This window comes from Anoplopoma fimbria, chromosome 3 (assembly GCF_027596085.1).
Source record: "Anoplopoma fimbria isolate UVic2021 breed Golden Eagle Sablefish chromosome 3, Afim_UVic_2022, whole genome shotgun sequence".
NCBI classification, from domain to species: Eukaryota; Metazoa; Chordata; class Actinopteri; order Perciformes; family Anoplopomatidae; genus Anoplopoma; species Anoplopoma fimbria.
Genome location: NC_072451.1, coordinates 4,722,815 through 4,742,875, shown reverse-complemented (window position 1 = coordinate 4,742,875; position 20,061 = coordinate 4,722,815). Strand labels below are relative to the sequence as shown.

At 38.7% G+C, this 20,061-nt stretch overlaps 2 protein-coding genes across 3 annotated transcripts in view; both read left to right on the top strand.

The window, feature by feature from the left end:
• Nucleotides 1-3,860, top strand: part of LOC129088884 (supervillin-like) — a 39,393-nt gene extending 35,533 nt beyond the window's left edge. The window contains exons 39-41 of the mRNA XM_054596141.1: nt 11-132; nt 444-599; nt 3,766-3,860. Coding sequence (XP_054452116.1) covers nt 11-132; nt 444-599; nt 3,766-3,852 — 365 coding nt within the window. The 3' untranslated portion in view covers nt 3,853-3,860. The remainder of the gene's footprint in view (nt 1-10; nt 133-443; nt 600-3,765) is intronic.
• A 2,501-nt stretch (nt 3,861-6,361) lies between these two features.
• Nucleotides 6,362-11,172, top strand: LOC129088960 (acyl-coenzyme A thioesterase 5-like). Of its 2 annotated transcripts, XM_054596247.1 has the most exons (5): nt 6,362-6,496; nt 7,895-8,362; nt 8,533-8,735; nt 8,982-9,548; nt 9,949-11,172. In XM_054596247.1, the coding sequence occupies exons 1-5, from the start codon at nt 6,415-6,417 to the stop codon at nt 10,000-10,002; spliced, it is 1,374 nt and encodes a 457-aa protein (XP_054452222.1). In that variant the 5' UTR covers nt 6,362-6,414; the 3' UTR covers nt 10,003-11,172. The 2 variants fall into 2 exon arrangements, with proteins under 2 accessions (XP_054452222.1, XP_054452223.1); XM_054596248.1 differs by having other exon boundaries at nt 8,982-11,172.
• The last annotated feature ends 8,889 nt before the right edge of the window (nt 11,173-20,061 follow it).

The following is a 20,061-nucleotide window of genomic DNA, read 5'->3' as shown; positions in this document are numbered from 1 at the left end:
TCTCCTGCAGAGAAGAACGAGAAGAAGCCTCAGAAGTCGTATCTGATCCACGCCGGACTGGAGCCGCTCACCTTCACCAACATGTTTCCTAGCTGGGAGCACAGGGAGGACGTGGCCGAGATCACCGAGAGGGTCAGCAACACGCATCACACACACACACACACACACACACACACACACACACACACACACACACACATCAACTCACACACACACACACACACATCAACTCTTGACCGTACATTGATGGAAGCTGTCAAAATACACTCTTATTTATATGATGTAATCATGGTATCAGTAAACAGTCAGACGCTTTTATCACACTGTGCATAAACAACCACATCCTCTCTCTCCTTCTTCACGCACATTATTATAAACTAATTGTCCAAACAGCTGCGGTCATTATAAAGGACGTCATGCCGTGTCCTCTGTTCTGGCTGCAGGAGGCGGAGGTGTGTAACCAGATCATCCTGGTGGAGGACGTGTTGGCCCGGCTCTGTCAGAACACCTTCCCTCTGGCTCAGCTGCAGGCCCGGCCGCTCCCAGAGGGGGTCGACCCGCTCCGCCTGGAGATCTACCTGTCCGACCAGGACTTTGAGGTGAGTAAAACGACATGCAGAACCGCTGCACCAATACCAGATTTTTTTTTTTTACTTCTAAGGGATGTTTTAAATGTTGGAAGCAGGGTTAAAAAAAAGAAACATCCTTGTTTGAGGATCCCTTGATTAGACTTTTTAGGACATTTTAGTCATTAAAAGAGCAAATTTTAACAAAAATATGAAATCATACATACATAAAACTGAGTTTCTCATCACAGGAGAAGATCTTATTCTAATTTTAATAACTTTAAAACCAACTTGTTGAAATATCTACCTAGTAAATATCAAATTTGACGTGTTTTTTTTTAATGTTTTGCAGTTAAGACTTAGCTGACACTTACAGAGCAGTTTACACTGATGGGCACATTCACAAAGAATGAATAGCTCCATCATCAGTGCATCACTTTCAACAACTATCTGCCCCTTCTTAAAGTCCGATACACAAAAGATGTTTTGCTAATGAAATTACAGTGCTAACACGTCCAGAAAGTTTTGCAGCTGAGGGAATTTTGCCCTCTTTATTGCGTCTTATTGCAAATATCCATGTGGCAAAGAATAAATGCGCTTTTGAATAATGGGATGGTTGTGAGAGTCAATAAAAAAAGAGATAAAAGGGATAAATTTAACGGCAAAGGGCGGAAGTTCTGCTTCGTGTTTAAATTGATCATAGCTTATGTATAAAACAGACTATTCAAAGGTGGATTTTCCCTCTAAATCCTCCTCATTCATATCATCCATCCTAACGCCATCTAACTCTCACTTTACAGACCAAGTCGTAGGTGGAATCAGGTAAGAAGAGACACTCATGTGATTCACCAGCATTCATTCCTGTCCTTTACAGCACGACAGCACTGTGTTCTCCTTTCTTTCTCTCTCTCTCGCTCTCTCTCTTTCTTAATGTGGTATGAAAACTCTGTTTCACTCCTGGGTGTGGTGCTGGTGGAGGAGGAAAGTTTTGCGCTTGGCTGCACAATTACGTCTGAAAAGATCATCCAGATTACTCTGTTAGATGTTATAGTTTGTCGAGTCACATCACATCAGCTGCAGTCACAGAGGATTTAGCGCAAGATGAAAACATGAACTAAGATCCCATCACTGCTCAGAATAACAGAGATGACATATTAAGAATGATAAAGATAGATTATATCATAGTGTGTCTAAATTACACGTATGTATTTATATAATTTGTTCATGTATATATTCATTTGTATTATTACCGAGATTTTCACTAAATCATATTATAATTTTGAATTACTAAATGCATTTTTCACAGTGTCTCATAATCTTTTAATCTATTAGTCGTTTGACAGAAAATGTATCTATTTTCAAAATCGATTAATTTGCTATTTATCAAGCAATTACACCAAAATGATATGTGAGAATTTGCTGCTTTTCTCTTTTTTGTATCATTTTTTATGACATATTTGGGGGATTTTTAATTGTTGGACTGTTTAAGATGTCACATTGAGCTCTGTGAAATTATAGATTTTTATAGATTAAAATGACATACAAGAGTAGTTGATAGATTGTTGCAGCAATATAAAGTCAAAAACATCATTTTTAACTACTAGAATAAGTTTTATTTTTTAAATGTCTTTATTTATATCTCTTTGTTTTCTATCAGAAATGGGCTTCAATATAACCCTCCATGGAAAACTTGTATTCAGCTGTTTTTAAACACACTTTCTTAATATGAACAACTGAGGTTGTAAATGAGGCGTTTAAACACTTTGGTTAAATGAATACTATTGTGATAATTGAGACATTTAATTGTGCAGCCATTGTTCATTTCTTCTCCTATTTAAAATCTGTCTGTTCTCGACTACATGACACTCCTGGGCTCTTCTCTTCTGCCCCTACTCTTCTCTCCTTACACACACACACACACACACACACACACACACACACACACACACACACACACACACACACACACACACACACACACACACACACACACACACACACACACACACACACACTTTCCACCTGAGACCCTTTCCTCTGCACTTGTGATTCACCATGAGCTACACTGCAGTCTGACTCACTGTCTGTCTGTGGAGCACAAAATGGAGGCATGAAAAACACTGAAACCACTAAACTGTGAAAAGAACCAACAGAGTGATAGAGACATTATTAACATGAACTCAGTGTGTTGTTTCGTAGCCCAGCAGGTTCATTATTAACAAATGTAAATGTAGAGAATATGTAACAGATAAATCCAAACTGTACAAGATATTTGCTTTTTATTTCATAGCAACGCTTATGATGCTCTTTGATATGAATAATCTGACATTTTAACTGTGAGAGAACAAAGAGATCTTTTTTACTTTCTAATTTTATTAACAAGTTTTGTATTGAAAGTTTGCTTTATTTGTTTTGAAGGTTAGGAATATGCTCGAATTCAAAGAAAATCCTTGAAAAATGCTTGAATTTCAACATAATCTGGAGTTTCATCAACACAATCGCCTACTTAAACCAAAAACCACTAAAAAAAAAGTAAATGGAACGGTCCGGTCGTCATATTTGTTTGTTGTCTCCTGAAGTCTCCAACTAGACGCAGAGCAAACCGGAGCTAGCTTAGCATTAGATAATCATAATCAAAACATACAATCAAAGTCAATATGAACAGCTGGGAAAATAAATAAAAAACAAAGTGTCAATATACATTGATTGCTGTAGGTATAAAGGAATTGTGTAAACTTTATTTTTTGCATTTGCATTGATAGTAACAATTTAGACTTGATGATAAAGGCCTCGAGGTTCAAGGTACCTTGACATTTGATGAATTTCCCTCTTAAAAAGCTGCACCAACCCATTATTTCACATGTTTCCGTCCTCAGAACTTCATCAGCTAATATTTCTTAGTTTCTGCTGTAGACAATCTTTGTTAAATTATTTGACCTTCTAGAAACATTCAGACATGTTTGAAAGAATGTTTATCATAAAAATACCCACTTTGTAATAAATATTGTTTACAACTTTTTACAAATTCTACAGATCATAAAGAGAAATTTCTTTAATATGCTTGAAGGCTCCAAAGATATTATCAGTAACAGGACATACACCAACACTTCCCTTTTGAAACAATACTTAAAGTTGAATCCCCTGAGTCGTGTTTTTTCCTGATTAATGAACTACATGTGTCTTTCTTTTCCAATCGCAGAAAGCTTTGGAGATGACGAGAGAGGAATATGAAGGTTTACCAGGGTGGAAGCAAGTGAACTTAAAGAAGGCCAAAGGACTGTTTTAAGGAAGTTTTTCAATCGAAGGAGGAAGCGGATAAGAAATAAAAAGGACAGTGGAGATGGAGAAACAGGAGGAACCTGTTTAGTTGGCAACAGGCGAGGACATTGGGACAGAAAGTATCAGAATCTGAAGAAAACGTACACGAAGGACGAGACTGGAGAGCGACTCGCCTTGCTTATAGTCATGTTTTACCTTTCAACTTCATTACATAACATAAATGAAATTCACACGGTGTAAGAGAAGGTTTAAAAACACCCTTATTCGGTTCATACATGGTGTTGCTGTGTATTTGGAGTCTCCTCCAAACACTAAAGTCACCACTCGTGGACTTATCGATGAAAATGTGCACACTAGGGCGCTTGGTGTCGGAGTGCCATGCTTCGGTCGTGTATGTGTGTGTGTGCGATTGTATATAATGTTTGTGTGTATTGTTGATTTGTGTAAATGTGTGTGTATCTATGTAAAAAAAAACTGTCGCGTCAGATGTTGTGAGGATTTTTTTTTTTTTTTTTTTTTTTTTTTTTTTTGTCTCTGGATGCTGTCAGGCCTCGTAGCGAACTCCTGTTGCTCGATGGTGTCAAACTGCTGAAGTGACTCTTGGCTTGTAAAGGTTTGACTTGTTGGAGAAGGAGAAGCAGCAGCTCTGAATGTATAGTGCCTTGCTTTTTGTGTACAGTTTATATACAGAAATTCTAGTCTGCATTTTTAAAGACTTTCTTTGTGATATAAGACATAGTGAAATAAATCACAATAATGCTCAATTCAAACCACGTGTCGCTCTGTGTTTCCTGTTTCATTTGTTTGAACACGGTGGTTCATTTTCAACAAGGTGCATAAGTCAAATTATTGTCTGGTTTAGGAGATAATAATGCTTCAACTCTACGCATTTTTGTCTTTATTTTAAAAAAAGTGTGCACTGTTATTCTAGATAACTCGACCCAGGACTAATGAATCAATCCTCTAACTGCATTTAAAGAACCCAGTTAGCTTGATAAGAATTAACAGGATTATTTTAGCCTGATAATGTTAGCATTGAACTACTTCTGAAAAAGAAAAAGGGCCCTGATCTGCATGCAAATTAGAGTTATTCTACAAATGTAATCGATTACAATGAAATTCTACACTTCTACTTGTTGGGGGTTTTGTGCAAAATCCTCAGCTGTAGAAACAAGTTTGTTTGGTTTATGGTTCATAACCATGCACAATACCAAACAACACCATCACAAATCTAGTCCTCGAGATATCTCTCTCCCAGCAGAAGGTCCAAAGTCTAACGTACTAAATACTATTTACAGAACAGTACAGTGTGTTACTGCTCTGCAATGTCAGCTGACTGTTGGCACATGTGACAGCAGAATACAGTACCAGTCAAAAGTTTGGACACATCTTCTCATTCAACTACTTTGAAGAATCTAAAATATAAAACATATTCTGGTTTGTTGAGCATTTGTTTGTTTACCACATAATTCCATATGTGTTCCTTCATAGTTTGGATGTCTTCAATATTAATCTACAATGTAGAAAAAAAAGAAAAATAAAAAAAGAAAGAAAAACCATTGAATGAGAAGGTGTGTCCAAACTTTTGACTGGTACTGTATATAGAAAACATAAAGCGATAGTTAGGCAAATATTGGACTTTTCCTTTAACAGAATGTAAGTACATTTAGTACAACTAGAGAATGATGCTGCAGAATGTATGAGTTTTTGGCTCAGTGATTTACGGCAAACATAAATGTAAGGTTTAGAAATTAAACTTTGTATAACTATGTTTAAAGTAAAGCTGTTATTCCGACACGAACACCTTCAAACGCTCTTAAAATATACATTAGGCTGGTGTTATTCTATATTATTATTGTCAATAAATCACACACACAAAGACCAGTGTGTTAGTCCATCTCTCACTAATCTCTGACTCTCCTACCCGGTCTTTGGCACTCAAATCCTGTGGTCTAAGAATAATATTCTTCAAAGAAATAACTCGCTAATTTATTGTTTTATTTTTATTTAAGGCGGAGCAACAGTTTAGCGCTGTCGTTTTCAGCAAATGCAACTCAAACAGGAGTACACAGTGTTTTCACTAGTGCACACATTTGGTGCTATAGTGAGTATTTTACAGCAGAAGGATGGCATATGTGGGCTTGGAAGGAACTTGCAATGCAATATATGCATATATATAGCTTTTGGAGAATAGATATCTATGTCACAGAGGAATAAGTTTATCCTCAGCTCAGCCTTCTCTCAGGATCTTGTCATTATTCACTTTTGCCAAGAGATGGCGATGTGAGGCCAAAACATCTACAAATCTCCACAAATCTCCAAAAGTTAAAGTTTTTGGGGAGATCACAGAATTTATATATATTTTCGTTGTACATACTACAGCAAAAATATTTGGTATATTATATTTTAACTTTATAAGTACTTAAGGGGTCCAAACAAGACTGTATGGTTGCCAGAGGACTTTGACCTACATACATGACCTCGACTTGGGCAACAGTCTGTTTTGTGGGGGCTGAGGCTGCAGCAGCACTGCCATCCACAGTCAACAGACACAGCCTGGTCAGTCCTGATGGCTTTAACTATTTCAAAAAACTTGTGTTTCCTTTCGGATCTCTCTTTATTCATTGCGGCAAGTTTTTCCTCTCAGTCAGGTGAGATCACGAGGCAAAAGGGCTGTCAATGCATGCCTTGTGTCGTCGTTGTAAAAAGTAGCAAATACCAGATTAAAGTATTTGAAAGTAGCAAATAAATAATATGCATTTCCTACTTCTTTTTACAACGACGACAGAAGCATGCATGCATGACACAATGTTTTATTTGTTTTGCTTGTGAAATAGCAGTGACGTCATTATAGTTTATCAAACGTTTTTTTTTTGTTTTTTTTAAGTGAAGCTTATCGATATTTAAACAGCTTCCCCTGTGACCTTAAACTGTTGTTGCAGATGCATTTTAATTTTAATAAATAAAAATGTTTTACCTGTGAACACAAATAAGTTTGCTGCGTATGCGCCGTAGTGAGACTTTTATTGTGAAAAGGCTTCAGCGTGCTGTAAATTCCGTTTACGACACGTAACGCAATTTACGACACGTAACGCAATTTACGGCACATGAAGGGGGAGAACTGTATTAGCTAATAATAAAGTCAAACTGCAGCAGTAGTTGGTGCTCTACGCTTCTCTTTTGTTCATGAAGATGCCAACCAATATATTTTAACTCGCTTTAAATATCTTACGTAACTTATTGCACTCTTTTAATCAACTTGTTAGCCGACGTTAAGCTAATGCCGTCATGGTGCACGTAAAGTGAAACTGTGGACATGCCCTTAAAGAGACAGTACACTGATAGACGTCAGAACACTAGTTGGTTCAGTTGTTCCCAAATTGGGGGTCACAAGACATCTACAATTAATGAATAACAAAGTTGCATTGCAAAATTTGAATTTTTGTTGTAGCCTACTGTAATCTTTTCCATGATTTTCTGTGAAATATTGGAAGACTTTCATCTCTTTGGTCCTCGTATAGTTATTTAGAGAGATAAGATAAAATAATCCTTTATTGATCCCGCAGCAGGGAAATGTACAGGATTGCAGCAGCATAGAGGATAGTGCAAACAAGAGACATAGTTAAAGAAACAAGATCAAAATAAGTATTATAAATAAGCAAATGAGCAATTTACGTGAAACCATCTGAGATCTTTAGAGGAGCCATCATCCCCTGACACCTGACAAAAGGCCCCAACAAGACATGGGGTCCCAAGCCAAAAAGTTTGGCATCCCCTGGTTGAATCTTTAATAATGCATCGTTTTTATAAGCTTTTATACAGTACCAGTCAATAGTTTGGACACACCTTCTCATTCAACTACTTTGAAGAATCTAAAATATAAAACATATTCTGGTTTGTTGAGCATTTGTTTGTTTACCACATAATTCCATATGTGTTCCTTCATAGTTTGGATGTCTTCAATATTAATATACAATGTAGAAAAAAATAAAAAAAACCATTGAATGAGAAGGTGTGTCCAAACTTTTGACTGGTACTGTATGTTTCAGCAAAGATGTCCTCCCAGGTCAGACTGAGTCTGCTGCCGAGAGCCACATGCATGTTCGATGAGCCCGTCCAGGTGAAGGTGGCCGGGCTGAGGTCCAGACAGGTGGTCACCTTGAGAGCCAGATCCACTGACGAGAAGGGAGTGGCGTTCAGCTCCTCGGCCACCTACAGGGCCGATGGGAGCGGGGAGATCGACCTGGAGAGGGACTCCTCTCTCAGAGGGAGCTACACCGGGGTGGAACCCATGGGTCTGCTGTGGTCCATGAGGCCAGACGCTTTGCACAAGAGGTTTCTAAGGACAAAGTCACTAAACCCCCACGTGGTGAAGTTCTCCGTGCACGAGGATGTGGAGGAGGAGGAGGGCAGGATGCTGGCAGAGGCGACCAATGAGAGGCTTCTGATTGCAGACGGGGTCATGCGGCGCCCCATCAAAGAGGGGAATATCCGTGGGGTCCTGTTCACTCCACCAGGTTGTTCTATGTTTATCACAATTCAAATTATTCAATTTGTTAAGTTAAAAGGAATTGATTAACATCTGTAGTTGTTGTGGTGCAACTGATTGCTTTATGTTTTCATTTCCATCACTTTGATGCCATAGAAATGTACGTCATTTTGTGTTCCCATGTGTCTTCTGATCCAGGAGGAGGTCCGTTCCCCGCCTTGTTGGATCTGTACACTTTTGGTGGAGGTTTGTCGGAGAAAAGGGCCTCCCTGCTGGCCGGCCGTGGATTTGTGGTTCTGACTGTAGCGCTGTACGGTCACGATGACATGGCGAGGAACATCGAGGAGGTCCATCTGGATTATTTCGAGGAAGCAATAGAGTTGTTGAAAAAACAAGATAAGGTGATCTGTTTGAACAGTACTCTCCTAATCTCTGAGAATATTGATTTTTTTATTGTGACACATTTGGTAGTTTGTCTGTCTGCCACATATTTCTAATACAATAACTCAGGGTTCTAGAGTTGGAAAAATGTAAAGTTCTGTACTCGGTTGCTCAAATCTTTCGTTCAATTTATTTTGTACAAAAGAGCTCAGTGTGGCGATGATAAATAATAAAAAGCAGCTCATAGTTTGTATGTTTTTCCACAGGTGGGCAGTAAAGGAGTTGGTGTAATATCCATTTCAAAAAGTGGAGATCTTGCACTATCAATAGCCTCCTACCTGCCAGGTGTTGAGGCTACAGTGTGGATCAACGGCTGCTCTGCCAACACAATTTTACCCCTCTACTATAAGAAGAGCCAACTCCTCCCCGCATTAATGTTTGACAAAAGCAATCAGCCTGCTGACTCAGAGACATTAATTGGCAAGAATTTTATGCATAACCCTCTGGCGGAGGAGAACAAGGCCACCCTGGTCCCCATCGAACGAGCCGAGGGGCGTTTCCTCTTTGTGGCCTCGGAGGACGACCTCAACTGGGACAGCAAGGCTTACGTGGAGATGATGGTGGAGAGACTGCAGCGTCACGGGAAGGACAACTTTGAGAGCGTGTGTTACCCCGGAGCGGGTCATTACCTGGAGCCGCCTTATGGACCCTACTGCCCCTCCAGTTTTCACGGGGTAGTAGGCAGGCCGGTCCAGTGGGGGGGTGAGCCCAGGTCCCACGCAGCAGCTGAAGTCCACGTGTGGAAGAAGATCCAGGAGTTCTTCATGACTCACGTGAGCTGTGATGCTACGCAGACTAAAGCCAAACTATAGTCGCTTTGGATAAAAGCGTCTGCTAAATGACTGTAATGTAATGTAATGTAATATAGATACAAATACAGTTACATAATCTATAACTAATGAAGTTAATATGCTTTTTATCTAGTTTTATCTAGTATCTATTTGTAACGTTATATCCAGGCTAGATTTAATTGTTGTTTAAACCTTAGGCTGTATTTGAAATCAAATAATTACTGCACTATATTTACTTTCTGCCATTTTAACTTCATAGCACCCCGAAAAACTCTATTAAATGTTAAATCATGAAGGGAATAGTGAATGAGTGATTTCAGACACACAGCGGTGTGTATTAAGCATCCTCATTATGCATTTTGTTTTCACTCCTCTTTCTCAGTCCATTTCAGACATTGGAAGAACGCCAGATGTAAAGAGTGTGAAGCCTTTATAGGTTTATAAATGTTTCAACCTTCCCATCAGACTCACCATCTACTCACCGAGAAACAACCTTGCAAAAAAAAAGGGAAATGAGAGGCGGAGGACAAAACGTGACTTATTGGCAACTATCGCATCCTGATCTTTCTCTCTCTCACTCGCTGTTCAGAGGCGAGAGATAAAACGGTATTGTTCCTAGCGGGCTCGCCCCACTGCAAGTTCATCAAGATAGCAGCGCCAGCCTTGATCTGCCTCCTCCATTTATTGAGCAGCATTGTTGGAAAAGCTCTTTCACTGCCTTTCCTCTACTCTCCGTGTTCATGTATCCGACTGCTCCCTTTCTGTCATGTTTACTTCCACAGAGCTCTCATCAGCCTCTGGCTTTTGAAAGGCAGGGAATAATCTGTTCCACTCCTGTACCTGCACAGGCAATCAGGAGCTGGAGGTTGTGTTTGAGCTCCTGTGCTCCTGAGGAAGAGTGGGTCGTGTGTTAGGGAGCGATGGCAAAGCACAGGAGCCCATTCGGAGATACAGTAACTGCAAGAACTGTCATACACTACACCAACATTGTTTTGCCAATGTTGGTGTAGTGTATTTTTTTCGACACTGATCTCTACAAACCTTTTCTTGCTTTGGAGCCCTAACACATATGTCTAAATCTTGCTTCAGAGATGCACAAAAAAGGGCTTAAAACGCCCCAATGTGCTTTGCAAAAATGAAGTTTCTTTTTGTTAAAGCAATACACAGTATGTTGCCATAACAATAGTCTATTAAGTATCAGAATACAGCATGTTTTCTGGAAATTTATTAAATAAATAAATTGTCTATATGAAATAACCACATGGTAAAGCATACATTTATGTTCTGCTGTGTGCATTAAATATTTGACAAAGGACAGGTTACGTGTTTTCTCGTTTAATTGAGAACTTTTGTGCAAAAGTTATCATTTTTTCTAAGAAATTGGGGTTTATATGTGCTTGTTATTATTAATCTACACAATGCAACTTTGTATCACGATATCATGATTTCCTGACGATATGATTCCCCCTGAAAGATGATAAATGATCATATAGACATATAGACATATAGAGTTATCTCTTTCCTGTATGTTTGTTTGTAAATACTAGTGAGAACCAGAGTCAAATTCTTGTATCTATTGTGCAATAAACCTGATTTCTAAATTCAACTACCTGTGCTGAGAGCCTTTATCTTTTAACAAAGATAAAACAATGGTTGTTGAATAAAAGTGATGCTCGTTTCCTTTCTACACCCCCACATTTGAACTTCCGTTCACGAGTTCACTTCTCACTTCCTCCGTCTCCTCACTGTGTTTAAATCAAGACTGTTGCCAGACACGGAGGAGTGAGGGAGGTTTAGGAAAATGTAAACTCATATACACCTGCTTCATAAATCTCACTGCTCCAACAGTACCAACAGAAACCAACTCTGTACTGTTACTACACTTCCATGCAGGAGTCTGGCCTCTGACAGGACATCTATCAACCATGCTGTGTTTTGTGATTGTGGCTGCAGGCACCTTGTGTACTCGACCTATAACTGCTGTTTTTTTAATGACCTATAATGAGAAGGAAGCTGCTGAAAAGAGAAACACAAGTCCTTATTGCCGGAGTTTATTACCTTTAATCTGGAACTGTATTCTTGTGCCAGATTTTGTGGGTATAATTTTCTTTTTTGCATAATCTGGAATATGATGTTCCTGACAGGCCCTTGTGCCTCATCGTGACTCATCGTCTAAGAATATGAGTTTAGCCGTAGCTACTCTGGTTTTCCTCTTTCAAGCTTGCAATCATTGCTACAACAATTAAATGTTAAATGTCCTAAATGATGGTTTAACTTTGATGGCAATTGTCAGTGTGCTTGATTGATGAATTAGTCTTTAAACCCACTAGTTTACATTACTTAAACTGTATAATATTGGTTATATAAACCTGCCCAGACTTTTGGGATTTATTACAGATATATGTCAACTTAGTCTTTTTGTCAGCTTTTTTAAAACATTTGTATAATAAAATATTTGCATGTGTACAGATTGTAAAGCCCTCTGAGGTATTTGTAATTTTGGGATATATAAAATAAATTGAATTGAATATTTATCTCCATAATCAATTTATTGATAATGTTCTTTTAATTTTTTTCATTTTTTTACTTTTTATTTTATCTTTTTATAGTTTTTTTAATCTTTGTTGTTTTATTATCATAATCAAAATCATTATACTGGGATAATCATGCATTTCATGCATTATACACACATCAAGTGTTGAAACCGTATTCCGACAATAAAATATTTAGATAATTGTCACAATCTAATGAAAGCAACGGCCCACTGTTCCTTTGCAAATATGCAAGACTATGACAAAGATAAATCCCCACTCCACAGCTGAAAAATATCACATTTTGATTTAAATTACAGATAATTAGGAGTCTATCTCTAGTCGTTTTTAACTCATTTCATTTGGGGATTTAAAAGCTACAGATTGGTACATTGGTAAAGTATTTTTTTTACTATTTCTATAACAAATGGGGGAAAAGTGTTGAGTAAAAAGGTAACACAACAAAATTATGACCATAATGATTTTTGTAGTGAATTGCAGACACAAATGGAGACTCCTCTCACTCTGTGTGTTGTATAAACTCACTTTATCAAATGTTGTCTTGCTCAAACGAACAAAAAAAACCTCCTTTAGACATTGATTTCATGTAATTTCTCATCCTCACTGCTTAGCCTGTTTTGTTCACAGCCCATTTCTTTGTGCTAACGATCACTGTAAGCTTGGCACTAATGTGCATGTAGATGTAGTGCAGAGTAGAAAACAGTGAGAAGCAGAGCTGTGTTTAAACCAGTGAAAATGACCAGGTTGCTGTGTCGCCTCTGTGTATTATTAGCCCGTATACATGCAGTCTACACTGTGTAATTATCATGAGAGCAGGCTAAAGACAAGGGCAGATGGGAACCAGAATCTTTGTTGCAGATTCATCTTTTTATTTTAGTGATTGTATAAAGATAGGGACACATTATTGTGAATGTTTCCATCCATCCCGTATCTCTGATTATGTTGTGAATCGGCAAAACCAGTCTGTAGGTCGTGTTTGCATCAAAAGAAGCGACAGGCTGATTTAAAAAAAAAAAAGCCACAAGTCTTTCATCTGAGACGTAAGAAGAATCTCTTGCACTTTGCTCAATAATGCATCACACGTCAGGCTGCTTTTCTGCAGCATTTCAAGCTGCTTTAAAGAAATGCCTTTTGGTTTCCAGCATCAAGAATCTCATTAATCAATTCACTTGAAAGTAGCAGCATAGCATTTCTAAAAAAAAAAACTACTGGAATCAGCCGCAAAAATGAACCCAAATTCCTTGATAAGAACATATAGAATACTACATGACTACAGTGTCTTTAATGGTAGCGTTTGTGGCCCTGGCTGCAACTTTGGATTTCTGCTGTGTCTAACTTGAAAATAAATCTTGCATTTTGCTTGAGGAACTTTAAGGACCCACGAGACAAGTCCCTGTTTTAGCCTTTGAATATAGAGCATTACAGCATTTAGTCCAGATCCACTGATTTCATCCACCAACATTAATTGCCTTTTTATTCACAAGAGCACTTCTGAACCTTTTCTATCTATGGTCCTCGTTTCTTTCTTCCCAAAACAAGCAGAGCTACCGTATCGTCTCCTTTTAATTAACTTAACAAGGACACATGGGAGGCAGTGATTCCAGAAACATTTATTCAAATCCCCCCGGCGGTTCAGTGGCCCGCGTGTTTGGCAGCGCTCCTCAGGCCTTCGCCAAGATGCAGACGAAGAACCAGGAGTTTCATGTTTCTGTCAAACACATAGAAATTGCTTGTTTGTTCCCACGGGTTCTGTTGTTTAATGTTGTTCCAGTGAGACCTGCAAAGGTTCACTGAGGTTCATGGATGTCCTGCACTAGATCTCCATGAGTCAGAGCTGCATGCGCAATATGTGCATATTTATAGTTTCATGAGTCCCATCGGCTAATGCTGTGTTGATTTACGGATGGATGCAAAAACACAGAAACGCTGAGTTTTCTCTGTCTCTGTTGAATAGATGTGAATTACATCCACAAATCAGCTTTCTATCAATTCTCCTGCCTTTCAGCAAGTGAGATGGGTATTTATTTTAAAGTCAGGACTGTTTAATAGCTGCCTACATGGGGTTTATAACATGTCATGTGACATCTTCAACCCTCAGATGTAAAACTCTTTCTCCTGGTGATGTAATACCTTTCCCAGCCTCATGGGGCTGCTATAGTTGAGCAGTTTGAGCACAACATCAAGGGTGGCACCCTTCCAGTTTTGAGGGATGATACATCGAGTCCAGCATGACTCAAAGGAACACTTGACCTAAATTAAGATTTGTTGAATTCAAAACTACTCAAGAAAAAAGCAAAAGAAGCACTCAAAATGTGAATCCTCTTCTACTTTCATGAAAACAACATTTTAGCAGGGAGCTGAATCAATAAGGAGACGAAATAGAAATGTTTTTTTAAAGCTGAATTTGATGTTCTACTTGAGCTGAATCATATTTTGGGTCAAATCAAGGTGACCATGGCAACAGCACCCTGTAGGTGTAAACTCGACATCCATATTGGCCCCACTGCTGTGCAACAGGAGAACTAGGATGTGAGTGTGAGTCTGCAGAAAGTGATTACTCCCAGTCCGTCACCGTGACAGATACTGCTGTTGTGGGAAATTACAGAGTGAAGGATGGATCGTGTGCCTGAGGTTGATTGGAAAACTCTTTCAGCATTTCGCAGAATACAAAGAAAATGTGTTAATGTGCACAATCTGATAGAGTATACCGGTGAATGCTGACTCACTGTGTTGTCACACCCTATCTGAATCGGGTATATTTACAGGCAGGATATTATGTGACATTATGTTGCACTGCATGCATGAGCTTTTGACTAATATGTCTCTACATCTATGGGATGGGATTTGAACACCCAGAGTTTTCATTTACCGCCATCATCACGTCAAAATTTCAATTAGTCTAATACTTTACTATGTAACAATATACTGCAAAAAGTATTGATAATCCCATCAGCCTCAGCTTCACTTAGTGTTTAGTTCTAATAAGCTAAATTAAGATGCTGAACATTGTAAACATTATCCCTGCAAAACAGGTAAGCATTCTTATAGTGAGCATGTCAATGCTGACGTCAGCATTTAACTGAGTCACAGAGCCGTCTTGTTTGCAAATAAGCAGCTTTTGAAAATGTTTGCAGTGATTCAAAGTTCTGAATAGTGTTGGACTTTAAAAAAAGTATTTTGAAAAGACTGCAGCGCCGAACAACGGCCCTGATGTAGCTGTGATATACAATCCCACGATACCACGGCCTGTTGTGAGCTATTGCTTAAATACAGTACCAGTAGAATCAAATAAAAATCTTTAACAATAAAATGTATGTATGTTATGTATATCTATTCAAAAATTGGTGTGTAGTTCAAGTCTAAGGATTTGGACTTATCCAGAGTTCAACGCTAATTACGTTTATAGCTTTTAGCGGTTATTTAATAAAAACAAAGGACAAAGTTTCTTTCTTTATGTAAATTAATCTGGAGTTTTAAAAATTCAAATGACTAATCGACTAAACTCCTGTTTCCAGGATAATTGAAATGCTCGTTTAAACTTCAGCTCATGAACTAACCAAATTTGGTTAGTTGGTAAAAGTAAGTTGCTAGCCCGACGTGGCATTTTACTAGCCCCGGGCAATCCTTATCATTGAGCCCTGTAGCTTCCTTTTTGTCTTTACATTTAGTACGGAAAATGTCGACCTTGGATAGAATTAAGTGACGCAAGGCGTAGCTTTGTCTCATATGCAGCATGGGACAAAACGTTACTGAAATAGAGGTGTGTGTGTGTGTGTGTGTGTGTGTGTGTGTGTGTGTGTGTGTGTGTGTGTGTGTGTGTGTGTGTGTGTGTGTGTGTGTGTGTGTGTGTGTGTGTGTGTGTGTGTCTGTTAAATATAGAGAAGCCTCATATGAACCTCTGGCCTCATTTTAAGAGCTTGTGACAGCTAAGAGAAAGGAGTTTTAAATAAATAGAGGGAGTACATCAGTTCAGTGAATCATTCATCAATGAAGAAAAGACAGACGCGGAGGTGTCAAGAGGAAAAAGGTTTCATTATATGACGGGATCACACGGGGTGTCGATGCCAATGACACTTTTAAAATGACTGAGTCGCTCTCACAGCTTGAAGATGAAGTACATAAAGTTATTTTCATCTCACTTGTGGGATTTTGTGTTCTTGAAAAAATTAGGTGAAGGATAAAACCATTAAATGCGTTTTCCTCTCCCTTTTGCAAAGTGTTCCTGTTGTGCCCCTGAGCAAGGCATGTACTCTAGTGCTGGTTGTTGGTTCCCAGTTGAGACTGTGTGAGGATGCAAAGCAGTATCAAAGTTAAAGTTAGCTGAGGCGAGTCTCCACGGAGCGTTGAGTCATTCTTTTGAGTTTCTTCTCCATATGATGTGTTTTTACTAACATTACTGATCTAGATTTAGACTATTAAATGTTTAAAAGTTTCCCTTTTGCACAATGAACCTGGCTCAAAGCTTTAAAAGAATCACTTACTTCCTCATTTGCTTTCTTTTTGTCGACAGTACATGAACACCAGATTATATAGATTTGTTAAATGAAATTGCAATTTCAGCTTTTTATCTCCAGTACTGAGCTTTATGAGAAAAAAAACTCCCATTTAATAAATGTTTAAGTATCCAGGACCACTCATATGTTCATTGACTATGACAGAGATGTACCAATTATCTGAATGTGTTTGACATTCACAGAGTTTCCTGAAAGCACAGCTAATTATCTGAATCAAATAATGAATTATTGATGGGTGGATATCTGCTATGAGGGGAATTTGTCTCAACATGAAGCATCTGAGTGGAAAAGATAATAAGCCTGCAGTGTTTCCTGTCAACATTATCAGAGGCGACGACAGTTCCTTGAAAGCCATTTCACATAATTTTTTCTTCATCATTTTATTTTTTTATAAAACCTCCATTTTGCATGTTTGGTGTCATTTGATTCTTTGCTGCTGCTGCTACCCAATTTCCCCACTGAGGTCATTAAAGTTTCATCTAACCTTATTGCTTTGAATTGAAGACACACACACACACACACACACACACACACACACACACACACACACACACACACACACACACACACACACACACACACACACACACACACACACACACAGCTATGAGTGGGATTGATGATAGCTGTTGAAATGCATTTTATAATTTGGAAAAAAAATCGTCAGGTATTCAGAAAAACATGAGCAGACAATTACATGAAATTGAGTTCATGAGTAAGCACCCCTGCTGCTAGGAGGTGCTTTGGTTAAAGGCTGATTTCCTCCATATTGCAGACACGAGATCTGAACCCAGCAGCAGTCAGAACTCTGCACGCCTTTCACGGTAACATCGTGAGCGAGCGTGCTCGAGTGTTTCCTCAGGTGTTTGGGAGAGTCGGGTTTGGTAAGTTGATCTCACACCTCACTGCTCAGAGATCTCTACACTCTGGGGGGGGGGGGGGGGGGGGACTTAATCAAATCACTGACACACACACACGTTCACCTCCACACCCTCTCTGGTTACCCTGGTGCCACACACACACACACACACACACACACACACACACACACACACACACACACACACACACACACACACACACACACACACACAATATGGATAGAAACCTTATGAACTAAATATTGAATATAAGTAAGGATTGGCTGAGTGATGGAAGAAGAACACATGGAGCTAGGTGTAGTTTATATTTAACACCAACATGTAGTTCAAGCTGGTTTTAAGAAAAAATGCTTAAATGAAGGAAAAAACAAACAAAAAGAAACTTTTCAAAAAGAATGAAGGCCTTATAAGCTCATGGGGCAGCTAGCAGCAAGCAGCAAGCTTCCAGTAGGTCTGCTCCTGACCTGAACCAAATCAAACAATGAGCAAAGGTTGCAAAGCTTCTACTTCTTGAACAGGAAGCTCCTCCTACAGACAAACCAAATGTAATCAATTAAAACAATAAAATAACATTCCAATGTAAAAACAACAAAACATTGTCTAAATCATTACTCGTATTGTCCTTAAACAGAAATAATAAAGACATAAGTTGTTTCCTGTACTTAAAAAGACAATTTTTCAAAACAATGACCCCTGCACTCTATTCAACATGGTACAGTCTGAGTCCCCTCTTCTATAAATCCCATTGGAAGCTCCCACTTCATGTTTGGCAATTTAAACCTATAAGCGTCGGTTAACATTGATTGGAGCTCCTTAACAATTGTTTTGGTAACCAGAAGTCAATAAAACAAATATATGAATTTGATATTTAATTACTGAAATGCCCAGAGAGACCTATGTTAGCAGGTTAGCTTGCTATGTGCAAACTATTTTAACACAACTCAGCCTGGGCTATCCAGAACTACCTGTTAACATTGTGCATGCAAGACTGAATAAATAACATAACTGCAGAAACAAAGAATTGTCTAACCAAAATGCAACCAACTCTTAAGAAGTGAAAGTGGTGGGCTCCACCCGTGACGTTAATATAGACCTTGATTCACTTTTGCACATCTAATATGTCTAAAAGTTTAAAATACCTGACCATGTTTTTGCCAAATGGTTTAAATCACAGCATATTTTGCAAAAACATGCCGCTGCAACTTGTGAGAGATGTGTATCCATCACAAAGAACTTTAAGTCCATGTTAACCTTTAACATGCACGTTCCCTTAACCTTGTTGGAATAATGAACCGTGTAAATATGTGCACTGAGCCTTTTCAAGCTCTTCAATGAAGCTCAATGACGTTCACAATGAGTGGAGAGAAAGCGGAGCCCTGAAGCCCACTACTCATCTGTGCTTTGGTTTACATTAGCTGCGACTAGCAGGAACTGTCGGCACACCCGTTGCATTGTGGGTAATGTAGGTGCCAGTTTTTGACAAAAGACTAATGCATGGAGGAAAAAATACAGGACAATCAATATACATTTATTTACATGCTGATTTTTATGTTATTACAAATTATGCAACTTAAACAAGTTTCAAGAGCATGCTAACTCATTTCAAAGGAAATTGATAAAAATGAAACCGGAGTTCTAAAACTGACCAAGCAGAAAGGAAAATCTCATGAAACCATAAATTGTGATTTAATACGGGATAACAATTAGAAAGGGAAGTTTTATTCCTCATTGGTATGTACACTGCACACACATGCATTGAAACAAATGCCCATGCATGTAAGATTACAGAGAACATGCCCACACAAACAAAGAGTGTAGGCCGTCACACACACACACACACACACACACACACACACACACACACACACACACACACACACACACACACACACACACACACAGAGAGAGAGAGACAGTCACGCCCTCTCCTGACTTTAACATCAGCAGGAAGGCCTGTAAACACAACACTGGTATTTTTTTATCAGCTCTGTATATGTGTGTGTGTGTGCGTTTGAAAGGTCTGGAAATAATTAAGATAAGGGCTTGAGGGGACGGTGAAGGGGGAGGGAGGGGGAGGCTGACAGACATGCATCTCCCGGCTATATTTAGCTGAGTGAGGTATTCAGAGGCAGGACAATTCCTCTGTTGCTGCAGAGGCTCTGTTTCTTTTCCTGTGTGCGAATCCAACAACTGTACCTGAGATTCTTTCACACATTTTCCACAAAACTGAATGAAAAAAAACCAGATTGTAGGTAAAACTCCTCGTTCACCTTTGATTCTGCTGCATACTGTGTTTGTGGTATTAATCCATAGCAGTACTAGCCTTAGCAGTAGAAGATTTGATACTACAGTGCTAGTAGTAGCAGAAAAAAATACAACTATAACCATTAATAATAAGTAAAAATAATTAGTGCTGCCAGAACCGCTTGTAGCAATAATCATATCAGTGGCTGTGAAAGCAGTTTTAATACTATTAGTACTAGTACTATTAGTACCAGGGACAGTTGAAGTAGCAATTTGGGATAGTATTAGTTGAGTAGAAGTACAA

What these genes read in the sequence shown, in the direction of transcription:
- LOC129088960 (XM_054596247.1), top strand. Translation starts at nt 6,415, where the DNA reads ATGGCTTTAACTATTTCAAAAAACTTGTGTTTCCTTTCGGATCTCTCT. An exon ending in TGTTGAAAAAACAAGATAAG is followed by an intron (nt 8,736 to 8,981) that starts GTGATCTGTTTG and finishes GTTTTTCCACAG; the next exon opens with GTGGGCAGTAAAGGAGTTGG. An exon ending in AGGAGTTCTTCATGACTCAC is followed by an intron (nt 9,549 to 9,948) that starts GTGAGCTGTGAT and finishes CCTCTTTCTCAG; the next exon opens with TCCATTTCAGACATTGGAAG.